Source organism: Spea bombifrons, chromosome 2 (genome assembly GCF_027358695.1).
Source record: "Spea bombifrons isolate aSpeBom1 chromosome 2, aSpeBom1.2.pri, whole genome shotgun sequence".
In the NCBI taxonomy this organism is placed as follows: Eukaryota; Metazoa; Chordata; class Amphibia; order Anura; family Pelobatidae; genus Spea; species Spea bombifrons.
Window position 1 is genome coordinate 83687182 of NC_071088.1, and position 19242 is coordinate 83706423.

The 19242-nt window shown below is 39.0% G+C and overlaps 1 protein-coding gene across 3 annotated transcripts in view; it reads left to right on the forward strand.

Moving 5' to 3' along the window:
* Window positions 1-19242, forward strand: part of MSI2 (musashi RNA binding protein 2) — a 272035-nt gene that overhangs the window by 230708 nt on the left and 22085 nt on the right. For all 3 annotated transcript variants that reach the window (XM_053454977.1, XM_053454976.1, XM_053454978.1), the window contains exon 11: window positions 13230-13295. In XM_053454977.1, coding sequence (XP_053310952.1) covers window positions 13230-13295 — 66 coding nt within the window. The remainder of the gene's footprint in view (window positions 1-13229; window positions 13296-19242) is intronic.

The window sequence follows — 19242 nt, forward strand, 5'->3', positions numbered from 1 at the left end:
TCTATCACCTTTAAATGGCAAAATTGCCTGCTGTTATCCTTAGAACATCAATTCAAAGGTTAATTGCACTCAATTTATTGCTCGTTAGCCCAAACACACCTACAGGTCTGCTCAGCTCCTGATAGATTGCAAAGTTCTGAGGAAATAATATTGTATAACCCCCTTCAGTCTCATTAAATGAAATATCCAGCTATTAACTGGAACTCGGGGACAGACAATTGGTGTTGGCTGAACTGAGGAGTTCACGTTTAAGCTGTGATGTAATAGTGCACAGTTTGTCAAGAATTGTTTCTTTTTTCCAACTGTTATATTAACCTTCGTCACAATGGAAACCTTCAGGGGATAATACGTAATCTGTTCTTTCTTAACACAGCAGCTATAAACAATTACGTCTATTCATGGAACCTGCGGCGTTACCCTTTGTGTTCTGTAAAGATGGTGAAATTCACATGGCGGCACTATACATAAGCATGTGTTTCGTATGACTTAAGTGGGAAGGCTGTTATGGCTCATTGAAAGTTGTTCGCCTAGGTGTGATGTCATATGTGATTCCATGCTCAAAAGATACATGCTGCCACAGCTCACCCAGTCACTGTCCTGATTTCTGATGATCCTCCACCCATCATTGAAAAATTGCCAGCATTGACAATGTAAAGGATTGTACAAAGATAAGATTACTATATAAAACATATGAGTGAGTGCCGAAAGTGACAAGTGGGTTGGATTTACCATAGGGTACAATCGTAACAAAATTGTAAGTCAAAAGATGCCTTTCCCATATACTTAACTTAAATGCTGGCAGCCAACACTTAGTTAAGGTCTTCATGCATCTCAATTTGTGTACTGTATGTTGACAAAATGACAGTTTTATTTGTTAAGTCCGCTAGCTATAAAGCGCCTTGAGCTGTTTACATTGGTTTTTAAATAGTGCTTGTCTTGGGAAAAACATATTTTTATTGATTATTAATTAAGGGTCATTATCAGTCATACCAAGGACACCTTAACACAGTAGAATCTCGTAACTGGGTTATTACTGGGTTATATATACTTTCATGATGGATCTTCCAAAAAAAACCAAAAAAAACGCACCACCAAACTAGAAGTGAAGAATGGCAGCATCACCCTGAAAAGGAAAGTGCCAATTTTGTAATTAGTAGTTGTCAGCCGCTAATCGTTCCAGCAGGAGGAATATTGATTGTAATAGCATCTGACTGTAGACGGGCATATGCCTGAGCCGGTGGCATCGGTACTGTGTTTTTCACTGAAAGGTTTCTTTCGTTAAACTCCAGCGTATCTGCAGCATACTTCTTTATATTCTGTTGACTGCGGAGAGGAACGCCGGGTTCAAACCAGTTAGGTGTTAAATGAAGTCACTTCATGCATGGTGTGCCGTGAGTCGCTAATTTTCTAACCTGGTGAAATAGATTTTAATAAGCTCCACAGAACACAATTTAAAGACAAAGGAAACAGCTTTGTGTTGCTGTCACGATAAGTAACCATAGACAAGCATGCAGGTGCTAGAAATGTTAATACGACTGATTTGTTCCTATGGAAAGAACTGTGTTCTCTCGTAAGTAAAAGCAAAGCGGCTTCATTCTCATTGACTAAATCAAGTTAATCAAATTAGTTTAATCAAGCGATATTGACTTATATAGCGCTGTCATATTCTGCTATGATGTACAATTGCTAAACAGGACATAGCAAGCAGTGCATCACGTAACAATTTGGACTTACAGAAGCAAAAGGTTGTATACAAATTTATACCAAGGTGGCTATTGGCAAATGTTGACCCTGTTCCAAAAGCAAAAGAAAGCTTTGTGAATAAACCTTAGGATTGTGAAATCAGGTTCTATTAGATCATTTTTCCATGCAGCAGGGTATCATTCTTATATTTCTTTAATAGCGTACGTTATTATTGTAACCAGTAATAGATCTGAGCATTTACTAAATATGTATTGCATTGTGAATAAACGCACTTTTTCTTTTGCACATCAATCCAAAACCCTTCTAAATGAGTTTTGTCATGTTAGGGCTGCCTATTGTCATACACTTTCTGTTGAAGAATATCACTGAATGATGTCTACATAGATAGGATATATACGACTCCTATGATGCTAGTTTTGAATCATACTGACATTTTGGTTATCTCATTTTTCGATAAAGAAATAAAACTGCAGAGTAGTTTTCTGGGCGATGTTCGCTACTCCAAGGAATTATCTTGTGTGAATGAAGCTTTCATAGGTTTTCAGTGTCGCTGAGCCCTTTCCTACACTGTGCGGACCTTCCAGGCATGGTGGGTTAACAGCTCACTTTCCCACTTTTTTATGAGACATCATTTCATAACACACTATGTAATGATTACAGTTTGCCATTACTATTTAGTTTAAATGCAGGTCTAATATTGCTTTCCTTGCCATTTATTTCTATTCCCAGAAGTAAATATTTCTGCAGTATAACCTTGTAAAGCAAAAGGTTAAGGGTTTCTAGCCGGTCAAAAAGAAATAATGTTAAAATACAATAATAGTGTGTGCGTGTAAGTGGAATAGCTCTTTCTTTAAGTCATGAACCAACATATTTTTTCTGAAGAAAATGCTATACCGATTTCCCCTATTTGTATTAATGGGTATTCTGTATAGTAACCAAATAATACAGTTTTTTGTGGAGTATAGTACCTTATACCAAGGGTTTACAGCATAAGGGCAGGGTAAGGCCCACCAGGTTTTTGTATGGCCCCAACCAGATTGCGATACCTACAGTATGGCATTTATTGTATCGCATATTAACAGCTAAGTTTAAATTTATCCTAACTGTCCGTTGACTGCTTTTCACAGGATTAGGGCTGAGGTCCACAAAAAATGTAAATGCCCGCAATACCCACTTCACAGGGGGTTTTATTGACTAAAGAGAGTTGTGGCTTCAACTCCCTTACGTCACCATTTATTTTGAAGGGTAAACTGTGTAATGCATAATGAAAGATTACTCTAGCTGCAGTGTTGAGGATGGATTGGAGCGATGAAAGGTGGGAGAGGGGAAGACCAGTTAGTAGAGAGTTTCAATAATCCAGGTAGCATATGACAAGGGAGTGGATTAATATGTTGGTAGTTCCTTGTGTGAGGAATGGGTGAATTCAGGAGATATTTTTCTGGTGAAGGTGGCAGGATTTGGTCAGGGACTGAATGTAGGGGATGCAGTAGAGTCAAGTGTGACACTAAGGCAGGGATCTTGGTCAGTCGGTTGCATGGTAGCATTGTCAACAGTGATAGAGATGCCAGGAGTTGTGGATGGAGGGGATAGTGGGATAAGCATAAGCGCCGTCCTTGAGATGTTAAGCTTCAGGTAATACAACGCCATCCATGATGCAATTCCAGAAAGACAGTCAGTGACGCAGGTTAGAAGAGATGGTGAAACATCAAGATAGTAGATATAGATTAGCGTGTCATCTGCATATAGGTGGTACTGAAAGCCAAAGGAAGATATGAGCTGTCCAGGAGAAGAGGTATAGATGTAGAGAACAGTAGAGGCCCAAAAACTGAACACTGTGCAACACCAACCGATAGCGGTAGAGGAGAGGAACAAGACACTAAAGATCCGAACAGAGAGTTAAGGTTTGAACCAGGAAAGAGCTGTGTCACGGATGCTGTGGGCATGAAGCGTTTGTAGAAAAAGGAGGGGGGGTCAACTGAGTTGAAGACTGTAGTTCCAAGACTATAAGCAGTGAGAAGTAGCTTTTTGTTTTAGCTGTGAGGAGGGGGTCGCCATCTAATGCTGTGGACAGAAACCAGAGGGTAAAGCAGAGAGAAACTTAGTTGATTATAAGTTAATCGTTCCAGCAGTTTGGATGCCAAGAGTAGAAGTGAAACTGGAGACTTGGAGTATAAACTAACTCGAGTCTAGGCATATCAAATCAATATAGAGAGTTTAGTCACTCCTCCTTTGGTTCCAGGAAACAAAAACATATGCTGCCTTGTGTTAGTGATGACAACTTTGTGCATTTGTTTTTTGTTTTTTTTTTCTCCATGGCATCATATATTTGGATCATGGCAATAACAGTAGCAGCTGCTCATACACGGCTATGTTGTACCAGGTGGAGTGTTGGTATCACAAATGAAGGTGCAAATCTAAATAGTGCCATAGGGGAGGATAAAGGTCAATGCCATGGCTTGGAAAAATAGAAATGATTTAATTTTGTTTCTCTTCTATTTTTATACATTTTATCAAAACAACAGACCCCACCTGTCTACTTATTCAGACTTTTTCCAGTGACTAAATACAAAAAACTTTACATAGTGACTGTATTCGGTAAAAAGGTAAATCATGGTAAGAGCATGAGCGTGTTTCTAATTTCAGCAAACATGCTGCCGGTTTTTGGCCAACTTACTTTAAATTCCCAAGATTCGTAACTCTTCGCTTTCGACACGCTGTGTGTCATTTGGACACAGTCTCGGAGAAAAATGCTGTATATTTACAAAAGGCCTGTGTGTATTATTAGTGGTTTTGTTTTCCAGGAGGGTAAATCCAGCCCCATCGTACTCAGGAAGTTTGTAAGTGCTCTTGATAGAATGGCCTGGAACAGATTAGACACATCAACTAACACTCTAGTGGCACACAAACTGGAAAACCTATGTGCCGTTTGTGGATGATGTCATCTATTGTATTTTAGCTAGTAGGTATTTTGTTTTCTCTGAGTGGCCAATAAGACCCATTCAGAAGTATGATGATGTGTCAGAATGATGTGTGTTTGCACTGTGAATGTATGCTTATATAGCAGGAATCTGATTAAGAGCCCCAATCATCTAATTATATCCATGTTATTTCTTGCATTTTGACCTTGGAAGCATACTTTGCATCTGTCATACAGAGCACTGGAATTCCTTATTATAGCACGTTGAGCTATAATGAACATTTGATTGTGTCTTGGAACAAAAATAAATCAAATACTGTCTTCCTGATAAGCTTGTCTATACCCACGGAAGCTGGATCTGTCAGATCAGGTAAATGCTTACGGATGTTCATATGCAGTTTACATTCATTCCTCCAGTCATAATACAAAAAAAGTCTCATATGATGTCACCTTTTTAGTGCCTTTCTTCTACGTTTTATCCTTAGTGCTCCCTTATTATCAGAATGCATAGGAAAAGTCAGAAGTTGTGTGTTTTAGAACAGTCTGTATAAGAGCAAACCCATAGGGATTGTAGGTATTACCATTTCTTAGAAAAAATGGGTATTCCATGTATACAGTGAGAAATCAGCCTATGTGGAGATTAGGCTTCTATAATGCTGGCTGATTCTGTAGCTCTGTTATAATAGGAACAGTGAAGATATTTAACCAATTTAATTTAAAAATTCCAACATTAGCAGAACTAAAACTTATGTGTACAGAAGGAGAATAGGTCCCTGCATGGTAAGCCTGCACTGCTTGAGTGAGGATAAGTTAATTGTAGCGAAAGCAGTGTCAGTACATGGTGGATGGCTTCTTGTAGGGTATTAGGAGAGAACAATGCACGTTTCCTAAAACAGATGGCTTTTAGTGAAATTTGAGGAAGCGGGAGAAAGTCTGACAGAATGGGACAGGGAATAAAAGAGAAATGAAAACACATATAAAATCCTACGTAAGAGTAAAGGGCTAATAATGGTAGAAGAGAGACTTGGGAGGAACAAAAAAGGGTGGTTAGGATTTGGACACGAGAGTAGAGATATTAGGGGGGGTGCAAAGTTGTTTAGGGCTCTATAGATAAGGATCGGAAGTTTGAACTTCATTCTGGAGGGTATAGGGAGCCAATGGAGTGACCGGCAGTGGGGCAGGAGACAAATAGCAGTGAGAAAGCAAAATTAGTCTTACAGCAGGGAAAAGCAGGAGATTACAAGTGAATGCATTGTTATTTTGGTTTTTGAGAAAAGAACAGATTCAGGGATGTTTCTCAAGTGAAGTTGGCAGGATTTGGTGAGTGACTGGATATGTGGGATGTAAGAGTGCAAATTCAAGTATGACACCAATGTTGGGTGGATTGTGGAATTGTCAACGATAATCAAGATGTCAAGGATTGTAGACCAAAGAGATGGGCTAAAACTTGTTTGCGCAAAATTCAACACAACATTGGATTAACTGTGATTAAGTACTATGCACCAAGGTTGCATTATTAAATATGTCTGGATGTGTGGTATCACAGACAATGAAAGGCAACCTCTTGTTGGTGGGAGTTGTAGCCTGCAGAAACTGGGGTTTCATTTACTACACATCAGATATTCAGACTTAACCATCACTTTGCATGGTTACCAACCTAGCAATTTGTCATTTTATGCTGTTTGGATTACCAATAAAACATTAATATTCTGTTAGTAATCACAAAGCATTAGTTTCCCTCCTTAATTGACCACCTTCACAGTTCATTTCCTCTAAGACTTAAAAGAAATAATTTACGTATTAAAAGGAAACAAAATTACTCGCAGGAAGCCAAAGTAAATTTTTAGATATGTTGTTCCTCCAAAACAAGAATTCTTAATTTATTAAACGAGAGCCACTAAAGTAGTAATGAAATCATTGTGTGTGTGTGTATTATGACCACTGACAGGTAAAGTGTGTAACACTGACATTGGATGTGATTTATTACGCAGCATGTGAACATTTTGTCCTCAAAGTTGATGTGGTAGAAGCAGGAAAAATGGGCAAGCATAAGGATCTGAGCGAATTTGATAAGGGCCAAATTGTGATGGCTAGACAACTGGGTCAGAGCAGCTCTTGTGGGGTGTTCCCGGTCTGCTGTGGTAAAATGTGGTCCAAGGAAGGAAAAATGGTGAACTAGGGACAGGGTCATAGGCGGCCAAGGCTCATTGATGCACGTGGGGGTCGAAGGCTGGTCCGTGTGGTCAAATCCAACAGACATGCTACTGTAGCTGAAATTGCTGAAAAAGTTAATGCTGGTATGGGGATGTGTAGCCGCAGACCAGTCAGGGTGCCCGTGCTGACTCTTGTCCACTGCCAAAAGCGCTTACAATGGGCACGTGAGCATAAGAACTGGACCACAGAGCAATGAAAGAAGGTGGCCTGGACTGATGAATCATGTTTTCTTTTACATCACGTGGATGGCCGAGTGCGTGCTTTTATCTAGACAACACATGGCACCAGGATGCCCCACCTCGCACCTTCAGAGGTGTAACAAATGAAGTTTATTTTATAATCTGCCAGGGAATCCCGGAGTGTTTTTCATTTTATATAAAGCTGGATGTTGCTGGAGCCCCTTACAAGGAAGAGAAATTATCTTGAAAAAGACCCCAAACATCATTTAGCTTAATACTAACACATCTAAATGAAAATAGGATTGTTTGCTGGAGTCCGTACCTTACACGTTTTTCATATTCCACAACATTAATTAAACAAAATAGTAAAAGCATGCATTTCTTCCCCATTTTGACATGGATACATCTTGGGGAAAAAAACATTGCTTTCTCCTTCATCTTCAGGCTCATCAAGCATCAATTTAAGAATTTGTGTGTGTGTGTTTATGTATACTTAAATACATACAATTAGAGTAAATGCATCCCATCAAGATTTATACATATATTTCTCAATATATACACAGCAAATGAGAGAATGAGAAAATAAAAACAAGCAATATTAGGAATATAAACACAATAAATTGGCCTTTTGTTATTGAAACTGTATTTTATTTAGATATTCTGGGTCATGTGTTAATGTATAAAGCTACGGTTTTGTAATGAGTAATTAGCAGAGAATACACTACAGACATTGTTTGCAAAACAAATGACCTCCAAATGGCAAAGTCCCAAGGACACCACAATCTCTTTATCATTGGCAATCTTTGTTTCACTTTCAGCAGTATTGATCAGACTCTATGCTGACAAATTCAACAATCTCCGGAATATTGGTAACAAAACTCTTCCCTGGTCCTGTTCCAATCTTTCTAATCAGTCCTTCAGTGTCTGATGCTACATCCCGTTCATCTTCTGTTGACCTCTGTTGATTTGCCTCTAGGCTCAACCTTATCAGTTCTATTCTGTTTACACTCTTGTCCTCCTGGCAGTTTCATGAACCATTGACTATGTCCCACAGGTAGTTTGTGACCTCCTCCAAGGTCATAGATATGTTATTTTTAGATACCCTGCCTACATTTTATAGCTACACCAGTCGGTACGTTAAAGACCAAGGTGTGGTTAGCCCATTGCTAGAAAGTGGAAAGTGTACCTGGCACATCTCTGAAACGGATCTATTAGGCTACTAGTTTCTTCCAAAAAGCTGAGGCAGGCTTTTATGATTAAGACAAGAAGCGGAATGCTAATTATATAAGAGGAGCAATGAATCTAAAAGAGTTTGGATCTCACAGGAACTTTAAAAATCACATAGATTAACTACACAATTAATCTACTCTCCTTTTATAAAGCTTAGCAACTCTTTAGGTTCAAAGTTTGATTTCTAGTTGTTATAGTTGGACTTCTATTTGACTTGGATATAGATCTTTTACACACTTCCTTTCCCTCTGCTAACTTGTAGAACATGAGCAAGAGAATGGCCACTGAAGCTCACAAAACTACTAATGCTGGGCTACTTTGAGGCTGAGCTTTCACTCGGCGACATTATGTTTTGTACCAGCAGATTCTGGAGCATTACTAAAATGGGGAAATGAAAATTAATATTAAACATAAAAATTAACACACAAAATTGACATGTTTAGGGGTACTTGTCCATTTACAGTCTCTTCACCCTAAAGACGTTGATTATTACATCTAAACAAGGGATTATATTGCAAAATGGTCTTTTCACCAGTAACAAATGGAATATTCCGGTGTACCAAAATCACTTTTTACACATAGCCCGTGTTAGGTGATGCAAAAAAAAGACGAAAGATAAAACATGTCATGCCTTAGCAGTAGCTACTGCTCTCTATATACTGTGCAGGCGTGGACGAGCATTTATGTGATCCCATTGCCTTCTCCTGTAGGGGCAGAGTCTGAGGAGATTATGGGTCTGTCACATTTGCACACCATCCTGTGGATCCACATCAAGCAAAAAGCAATGACGCCATACCACTCTGCAGAGATCCCCACCCCCATGCCAAAATAGTCTGGGATTTATTTAAAAAATGTTTCTCATTGAGCATGAAATCCAGTGCTGTGTACAGTAATGTAGGTTAGCACTGGCAAAATCCTGTTTTTATCTTATCTTGCTGCATACATTGTTGGCTCTATATAAATAAAAGATAACAGTAATAATAAACCAACGCATAGAAATGGCTAATATGCATCTGTCTAAAAACATATTTTATACCTGGGAACTTTAATGAATGGCTTACCCTGAGGCCCCCCGCAAAATAAATGTCTGTCATTGCCGCATACTTCATGTATGTAATAAAACAATCAACAATATTGATCACTATATGAAGGGTTATGTGTGTGTATGTATGTGTAAGTGTATGTATGTGTATGTGTGTATGTATGTGTAAGTGTAGCGCAGTCCCAGTCCATCATCATACCCACCCATATGGTTAATTCCTATCCCCCTCACAATCATTATCCCCAACCACTATATTCGTACCCACCCATTATAATCACCATATTCCTTTCACCATCGTTTCCATCCCTTACCCTTATTACCCTATTTTGCACCACAGTTACTCCCCTCTATCATCATACCCCCCACAAAACCTTTCATTGTCTCCATACCCACCAAGCATTATTTCCGCATCATCTTCATACCCTTCCCTTAGCATGACCCCATTCATATTCATGCGCACCTATTTCTCCCCTCACCTCCCTGTTCTCTGCTCTGAGCCTGGTGTCTGTCTCTAAATCTGTGGTGTGGCGCAGATTGGCAGTGGGAGTTTTAATAGGAGGTCTGTGTCTTAGTCGGCTCAAATCTCTTTGCGCGGCCATACCTATAACTGGATGGCTGGCCACTGCAGGGGCGGCTTTCCCGGTAGGCCAGTCCGGCCTTGCTTGCAAATCATTGTCAGCGGTGATCAGGAGTACTTCCTCCTTCACCCGGAGAAATGGTCAGAAGCCCGGAGTCTCTGGGTGAAACCAGGAGCGTTCCCAGGTATGTATATTATACAAAATGTTTTAAGAGAGAAAACATTACAATGTTTTTGAAAAAATGTTTTTAATTTTTACTAATAAAAAATGGTGGGAGCTCCCCCTTCAAATGAAAAGAATGATCCTGTCAAAATACATTTAGGCAGATCTGTTGCTTTAAAATTGAGCTACAAAATTCTGACAACAATTTGCAAACGCAAATGAATGAATTCCAGTTCTTCCCTTCCAGCGTCTCTTTCTTCAATACACGATGACAAATGTTCTTTTCCATAAAGTAATATGCTGTTCTGCCCATTGTTACAGACTAGGGGAAGCTTAGCGAGTTCATAACCATAATACGGTGGTGAGATGCGATCCAAAATGAATCCTCTTATGTTTGTCCCTCATTAAATCTTTGAGTATAAACTCTTTAAATACAACAGATGGTTATTTGCTGCATTAACATAGCTCATTAATTCCAGTTACTCCCTTGCTACCAGTAGGGAGTGGAACTGCGTTCAAGTCAGTCTGACTCATCCTACCGCCTGCTTTTGAACATCTAAGCTGAGGATGACCAGACACACAAAAGGGGGCTGCGGGTTTAATCCTTCCTGTAACCGTCACCCTCATAATGTTCAGCCTGATCTGTGTGGATGGAGAGGTGGACTCCCTTTCTCTCTCGCTCTCTCTCTCTTTTTTTTTTTCTTTTTTTTAATCTTGTCTTTTTTGTTTTCCTCTCTTTTTTTGTTTTCTCTTTTTCTTATCTCTAATCCTCTCGTTCCTCCTCTTGTTTGACACCTAGACAATCAGAGTTAAATTGGACTATTAATCATTCCTATGAACATAACCACAGTTGAAATATGCTCTGAATTTCCCCTGGATTTGTCACTATGCTATCTTGTACTTTTAAGCTTGTCTTTCAACCTGAATACTAATCCAATAAATAAATTGGTAAGAATGAAGCCTTTGGTGTCTAACTGAAGTATAATAGAGTGCAACCTTTTCAGCCTATCTATAGGTCTCTTCCCCAGGCATATTATACCTGTAATATGGTATAATATGCCTAAAAAAGAGAGCTAGATAGTATTAAAAACATATTGAGTTTGGTGTGTTAATGTAATAAATTGCTATATAATCAGCCATAGTGCTTCACAGCTATCACTATAATACCGGTATGTGTTTTTTTCCTACTGATTGTACCAATTTTGGCTCTGGGATGTAAGTAAAACCGTTTTAAGTAGTACGTTTTAGGAACTGTTTCAGGGATGAGTTGGTCTTATAATGCATGAAGAACTTTCTTTACTCCTTAGCAGGCCTGTCATCTGCTTCCTCCTTGCTTACCACCACTAATTCATACCCCTAAAGGGCCAAAGATGGAAAACCTTTGCAAAAGGGGGTCTGGTTAGGGGTAGGTCCTTACGGAGAATGTGTTTTATAAACATACTTTATAAACACATTTTCAGCTGGTTCCATACACATTTCTGGATTTTTTTGGAGCTGTAGAACCCTTAGTTCGTTCCTTGTGAAACCCGAGTCCACCTGTTTAATACCAGTGTTTTGTTATTAAGTGGAATTAATATGATATTGGTGTTGAACTAGGAATTCTGTACATAAACATTTAATAACTGCTACTTCTTTCATGCAGCTTGCCATTTTTTGTGTTTGTATTGACATAGATATTTTTTTCTCTGTTAACAGCACTTTTACCATATTTAAATGCAAGTATGTCTTTAATTGATTTCTAGTAGTTTAGAGACTGTAGATTAGTTGTTGTGATTTTTTTGTTCCAATAGTACAGCTAGAATAAGTTATATAGTTTTATTTTTGTTTATTTTTTAGTTATTCACTGTCTTTCTGTGTGTCACTTGCATGCATATTGAAGATAAATGTCTAGATTTCCCATAGGGAAAAATCCACTGTAAAATTCCGTTCTTCATAGATAACCCACCGCTTTTATCTATAGTAAATGTTTTAACTTCTTGGCTTGTCTCATACTGTCCCAAATTCAAGGCCAAGCTATCTATTCAATACCAATAGTATAGACCTTTTATGGGATGTAGATGAGATGTAGACCAAGAATGTGCAAAAAAGGAAATTCATATGAAGGCTGTTTTTGTGCACACTTAATTCCTTCTTTGTCTTGGTGCTTCTATAAAGGAAACAATATGTATGGCACTGTTTAGTACAATTTTGGATTTTGTTTTGTATGTATGTTTTGTGTTTTTTTCTGCATTCTTTTCTTGTAACAAAGAACAGAATGAGAATTTGAGCCAGGCTCGGTTTATTTTATCCAAGCTCCATACACCTAGATTAGTGTTCAAGGCATGGCTTTCTCTGCAGCTGCCTTCCATTATTCAGTATGTGGAACATCCCCAGATATTGCTACTGTTTTGGCAGTTTGTTTTTTTTAAATAAAATATCCTTTAAATCTGCAAGCATGCCCTTTACCTGCAAATCATCAAAAAACTAACATGTAACACATTTCCACCAGCATTAATAAAATAAATATTTGTATTTGTATTGTAGTTATTCAGAGCCATTTCCTCAGATGTTCTTGTACCCAGGCTTATGTTTTTGTGTGCATATTTCCCGTGATGCATTTTGGCCCCATTGCTAATGTAGGTTGATCACTAGAGAATGGCTAGTTATAACCAGGCTCTGGTTCTCCATAAGGCGAAACATACGTGGGAGTAGTGTCATTAGCTTTAGGGAGTCACGGGAAATGATGGTGATCCTGTTGACCCATGTAGAAGCCCTACACTGTTTTTCTCTTAAATATTGACTCTTTATCCTTTTTGTTTATGCCCTACCCATATTCTCTGTATGCCATGCGCTTTTGTACAGAGGTTGTCAGGAAAGTAAATTAAGCCCTGATTGAAGCAGAGCAGTTTTTACGCCTCTTTTGCAAATCATTTCTTGACGCCTTTTTGTTTCTGAGAAGGCCGCTATATATGCAGTCAGTTTGCTGATGTACAGTCTCCAGTTGCTGCCTAGCGTAGATTAATTATACAGTTACTATAAACCCCAGATGGAGTTGCAAATGGCTAAACGTTACTGGTTTGCATTAAATAGTCTCAATAAAACAAACAGCACCCTGTTTTGCTGTGGGCACAGCTTATCAGAAATGTGTTTATCTGAAAAAATAGAAGGGCTTTTTAACCGAACTAATGTTGTTCAAAGGTCTTTCTGCTTCTCTCCCTGGCTAGGTTTTCCTGCAGCAGCAGCCTATGGACCAGTAGCGGCAGCAGCGGTGGCAGCAGCAAGAGGATCAGGTAGGAGGGATTGTGAAGTGGTTTGGGGGACTGCGTATTATAAAAGTGGCACATTATTTAGTTGGGGATATTCTATGTAGCAGTTGCATTTTCCAGCCTTTCAGATGTTTTAAGCCAGCGTTGGCCAACATACGTGTCCGCAAGATTCTGCTAAACCACAGCTGCTCAATAAAACCTCCTTGCCTGCAGTGCATCATAGGAGTTGTCATTTAACCACAGGTGCAAGGACCACACATAGCCCAACCCTGTGTAACACAGATCAGTGGATGCATTATATGTTTACCTTTTGTCTCAGCCCTTACACTTGGTAGGCAATAAAAAGGACTTCTCTTTTGAAATGCAACCCATTGTGAAGTATTATACCATTTACTGTGTTATGAATCTCTCCATCATATGAGAACCAAAGAGACTAAAAGAAAAGAATAATTTTTGTATCTCTCTGAGTATGTAAAGGGATACATGCTTAATTTTCCCTTTGATGAGCCAGTGTTGGACAAGTAAAAGCAGAGTTTTTAATGATGCCCCTATTATCTGTACAGCTGCCACAGCGGCTTATACTGCTGGTGATCAGCACTGTCTACCTGCCTTGTAAAGCCTTTCTGGGTAATGAAGACATCAATACATATTTCACATTTGAATCTATGCCAATATTTTACCGTTTTTCAGTAATCAAGACAAATTCTTCTCTTCTCCCTGTTTTTTTGGCTTTCCCTCGCCTTGCAAAGTTATTTAACTAATGCGATTATCTTGTTTAGCTGTGAGCTGTTCTCTGTCATCCATACAAACTCTGCTAATATGACACTAATTTTAAAATAATGTCAAAACCTCAGTAATTTCCGTGTCTTCTAGTGTAAGAGACGTATACAACCACTGTACTGAACAAGCCCTGTATTGAACATGCATTACACACATAACCTAGTTGAACAAATGCCAATGAGCTGTAGTTCTCATCTGTAACAATTATTGTTCTATGGCTTTAAAGGGTATTAATATACCATAGGGCAAGGTCATGAGGCAGATTGAAATACATACACACACATAGGCGCCTATTTAGGTACTCTGCTGTTTTCTGTAATACATACAGCACATTGGTATATACCATCACCCATAACTGCTATTGCTGAAAGGCATATAGGTGTCCAATTTAACCCCCCAAACTCCGTTCCATGCAAACTAGCACTGCTTGGAGGCTGCAAAGGATTCTCATTTCAGTATTCCCCAGATATATGCAATACTACCTCATCTTCTGTGATGTTTATTGGATAACATTGTACATTATTGTTTTGGCTGAGCCGTAGGAGTGGGAACCTTACAAAGAATTTCATTGCTGGTCTTCTAATGTTATGCTTATGGATTTATTTTTCCCTATTCATTTTTTTTTTCATTTTTATTCACTATATTTTACCTGTCCTTGAAATGTTTTTTTTTTTTTTAAATAAATCTTGTGCTTAATAAAGGTTTACTTTAACATTTGTTTTAACGCCAGCCCTTGGGGTTTCGCAGGTACAAAGAGCAATGGGGTATTAATGAGCACTTTGAATTAACCTAAGTCTTCCTGTAACGTGTAGCTTTTTAAGACTGCACGGAGCAAACAATTATGCTATACAAAAAAAACTGCCTCATTTTGTGGCAACATTAGACAACATTTGCAGGAAAACCATACAAGACAGCAGACACTCTTCACTTTAAAAGTGCCCTTGCTGTTTCAAATGCCATAATCGAAGGCCTGTTCTCCTTTAAATATTTTGTGGCAATTTAAAAATATTCCCTATAGCTTCATGCTATTTTTCACTTTTCTATTACACCTACCGCCTTAAAAATTTTTAAATAAGTGAAAAAAAATATGTATACACGCCATGCATTTGCAGACCCCCATGCTGCCCTTTCTACTTGCTGGCCTGCATAGCCAAGTAACGATGAGCTTCCTAAGCTTGATGGTGAGCAGTTACGTCTCTGTTGTTTTTCTCTTGCTTGTTTGAGGCTGCTGTGAGAGAGAGTGTCTCTGAGGCATTGTTTCCAGCCTCTCTTACACTCGGACCCGCACACCTCCTCTCAAACTCTCTCCTGAGCGCTCTCAGCAGGAAGGTTCGTGCACACCTATTAACCCTCTCTCCATCTCCAGCTTCATGTTAGTACCAGCTGGTTGCATGTTTTTTGCTTGTTCAGACAAACAAAAAGAGGTCTTACGATGCTGTCCGTGTCAGTTCGTTAAGCAGCATAAGTTTTCGTTCCTCCTTACTGTCCGTTCACGTTTGTCGTTTGGTGTGTAATTGAGCTTTGCCTTTAGTGATATGAGTAGTAACAGACGTTAGAAGCAGCACTCTCCCCTTCCCTGCATAGCATCGCACATCCCCTGCTTGTGCGTAGACTGTTTGGGACCTCACTTGGTGCATGCACTATAGTAAGTGGAGTTTTGTCAGACATAGAAAATGTTGTTATTCGTGTTTTTTTTTTTAATCAACGACTTGATATAACGTTGTCACGAATATCGAGCAGCGGTGCAATGGTTCATTTCGTGGAGTCCATTTGTCACCAGTTTAACAGGACAAATGAAGCATAATTGCGGTGTATTCGTCAATTTGCCAATAGCTGTGATTCTGTGGCGGAGGTGAACTCTGAGCCCTGCTAACTCTTCGTTCTTGACTTGGCTCGTTTTATAAAGCAAGGGCATGCCATGGTTTGGGTTATATTGTCGACCAAGTGTCATATTTGCCACATAGTTGCCGCAAACTAACAAGTGCAGAAAGGAAACGTCTTTGAACTCTGTCCTACCCCTATGACAAATTCATTTGTGAATACAATTTAGCTGAACGACATTTAAATATTACGGTTTACTGATCATTCACACTGTTGCTACACCCTTTGGGTTCCAGAAGCTGCATGTTAGCGCCATATTTTGTTTTGACCTCTGGAACCCAAGGGCTTAATTGTGTGGTAAGTGGGGGAAAAACCCCCACCACAAATTGGAATTGCAGAAAAAGTAAATTTCCAGTATGCTTCAGCCTCTCTATAGCCATCATTTTAATGAACACCGAATGCTACCACATAGTGTTTTCCATCACAGAGCGAGCCAATGAAGATAGATACCCGTGGAAGAGTGTTTTCCTCATACTCGTTTAGAGTTAAAAGTATGTGACACACAGTAGCACAGTCAGCAGCACAGGGACAGCTGACAGATAAGTTCTGCATCGCATTAATTATATGAAACAATGTATAAGGTAAACAAAAGAGATGGCACGTAGTCTTATTTTCAAATTAAAAGTAAATTGATCAGTAGCCTTGTCCTTTTTGTTAAATGATCTGATAAAATGACTCCTTGATGAAGTAAAATACTTGCGCTGTTTGTGTATGAGCCAGCCTTGCGTTAAGAAAGGGCACAGATGATTGGCTCTTCCCGTGTGCGTAGCTAATACCCCAACAAAGAAACTGACCCCAGTGATCGCTGTGACTCGCTGTCATTGGTACAGTGCACGTTGGGGATGACGAAATGGGGTGTATTCACTAAATGGAAAGTTATCAAGAGAGTTTCGACACGCTCACATTACTATTCATTATGAATGGCCAGCACTGGGTTGCTTACTCCTCCAGCAGGAAATACTGTGCTTGCCTTATATAATGCATAAATACGTGGGTAAGGAGACTGATTTAATTATGCATTATAAGTTATACAGGTCTAGCCAGGCTTTTTCTTCACATAAGTCCTTGACATCACATATGTAGTAAAGTCAAGAAGTTAAAACCACAGCTCACCTGACAACTCTCCCTTTAGTGAATAGACTCACCCTTTAAATTAAGCAGTTGAATAGTACAGTAGAACAGTAAGGGATTTCTTATAGCTGTTAACCTGAATATTGTGGCTTAAAGCTTTGTTTCTCTGCAGATCAACCACTTCAGGCTTGTGACTGTTGTTATTGCTTTATTACAAGCTGTGTAGTGAGGCATGGGTTTTCTGTGTGCCATTAGTTAGACTATTGCACCGGATGAGCGGTTATTTTCTTTTAGTACTTTAGTATCGCCATATCTTCAGTTTGAGTCCTACAAGAATACTCTGTAGGACTGTCTGAAAAGAGAATCTGGTTCAGAAATTTGCCTCCTGGTTGAACCATTTTACTGGTTTCCGTGGTCCTAATCTTGCATTAAAATTAAACCAGAGTCACTTTTTATAGATAATGCACATATGTATAATCTGATATCAATAACCAACTGACCAAGTTATTCTTTTCATTGCTTGCCTTGGTATGATTTATGTGAGAAATGGTATTAAAACCCTCCTTTGCTTACCAAAGAAGGGTAAGGAGTAGCGAATTAGTAGTTCTAGGGTGACTTGTATCACAATGCAATGCTTTTGTTTAATGTGTTCCTGGTTAAAGAAGCAATATGTTTTTTATATTATCATATCATCTCCTACTAGTGATGTATCTGTTAGAGATGACTTCACAGCACATTAATTTGACTATTCAAAGCCATTGAAATATTTTTAAGCTCACCTGTATATTTAATTGTAATGACACACACATATAGCTATTGGAAAATATACAAAGTTTCAAATACTATGTACTATGAATGGATTCATAGCTAAGAATATAGGGAAAAATAGGGAAAAAACCCCCAAAGAGTTAATTTATGAAACTCACGATGGGATCAGCTATAAAGCTATCCACTAGGAAGCTAACTATTGTTAAATGTCAGAAACAAATGCCTGTTTCAACACTAAAAGCAATGTCCGTTCTGTGTATACTTGCATTTCGGAACATTGTGATCTTCACGCTTGGTTGGTAGCAAAAGGAGCAGAAGCAGGAAATGCATATCAAACACATTGATCAATATACTAAGCTGATGCGTTCACAGAGGTAACTTCCTTGTTAAATAAATAGTTCCTTTCAAAATTCACATCTGATGGACTCATTACTGGTATTTGTACAGTGTATTGATAATTTTTTTATATATAGGAAATTGACTCTTGTGTTCTTATCGCTGTGAGTAGGAGGAATTTATTGTCCCTTTGACCATATCGTAGCACAGCAGAGAGGGATGTCCATGTACACTGGGGTGAGACACACTTAGCCAGACACATTGAGAGCATTGAGAGTGGGTCCCATGGTACAGACCATGGGTGAAGGTGGTTCTGGTTATGGGGAGCGAAAACATTTCTTTAAAATGTGGTGTTGTTTAAACAGTGTGTTAAAAGACAGGCCCTTATTTTAATGGTACTTGCTCTTATTAAATGCTCAGGTTGCACACAACTGAAAGCTAGGAAGCGGCTGACTCCTTTTCAATCCCATTCAGAGTTCATTTTGCATTAACATTTTGCCTCCTCTACAAAGTCGAGAGCTACTTTGTTTGAAGGCAACTGCTCAAAGAAAGGAAGGGTTACTGGAAGCTGGCCTGGCATGGTAGTGCTCTCTCCAGTTTGCTTCATGCGTGGACACTGTTTAGATAGGAAGTATTCTTCAAATCCTCCAGGGATTTAATCTGACTCAAACATCATAAAACATTCAGTAGTATTGCTGAATCTCTGATCACCTCCTGCACTGTCAGACTGACCTCAGTTTTAGGTGCTTTTCACAGCATTTGCTTGAGCTGTCGACTGGATAAAATATATCTGCTCAATCAATAATTTAGCAATGGGAGCTATGCAGTGCCCTTGTTAAAGCATCTGGAATGTAATTGGTGTCAGAACCTGATATGAGGATTAAGGACAGGATGGGCTTCGATAAACTGTGGTGCCAAGCAGTGAGAGAAGAAAATTTCACTGTCCCCAGCGGTAGGATAGAGACGTACTTATTGTGGGAACAGGCTTATTACAGGTGCTTTACACTCGTTTGTAAGCAGATAGTTAACTGTCTTTATGGTGATTCTCAAAGAGGTGTGCTCAACGATGTTACTTTAAGATTCAATATCCAGGCAATGGTTATGGATTTTGCTTTCAGCTTTGCTACAAATTTGG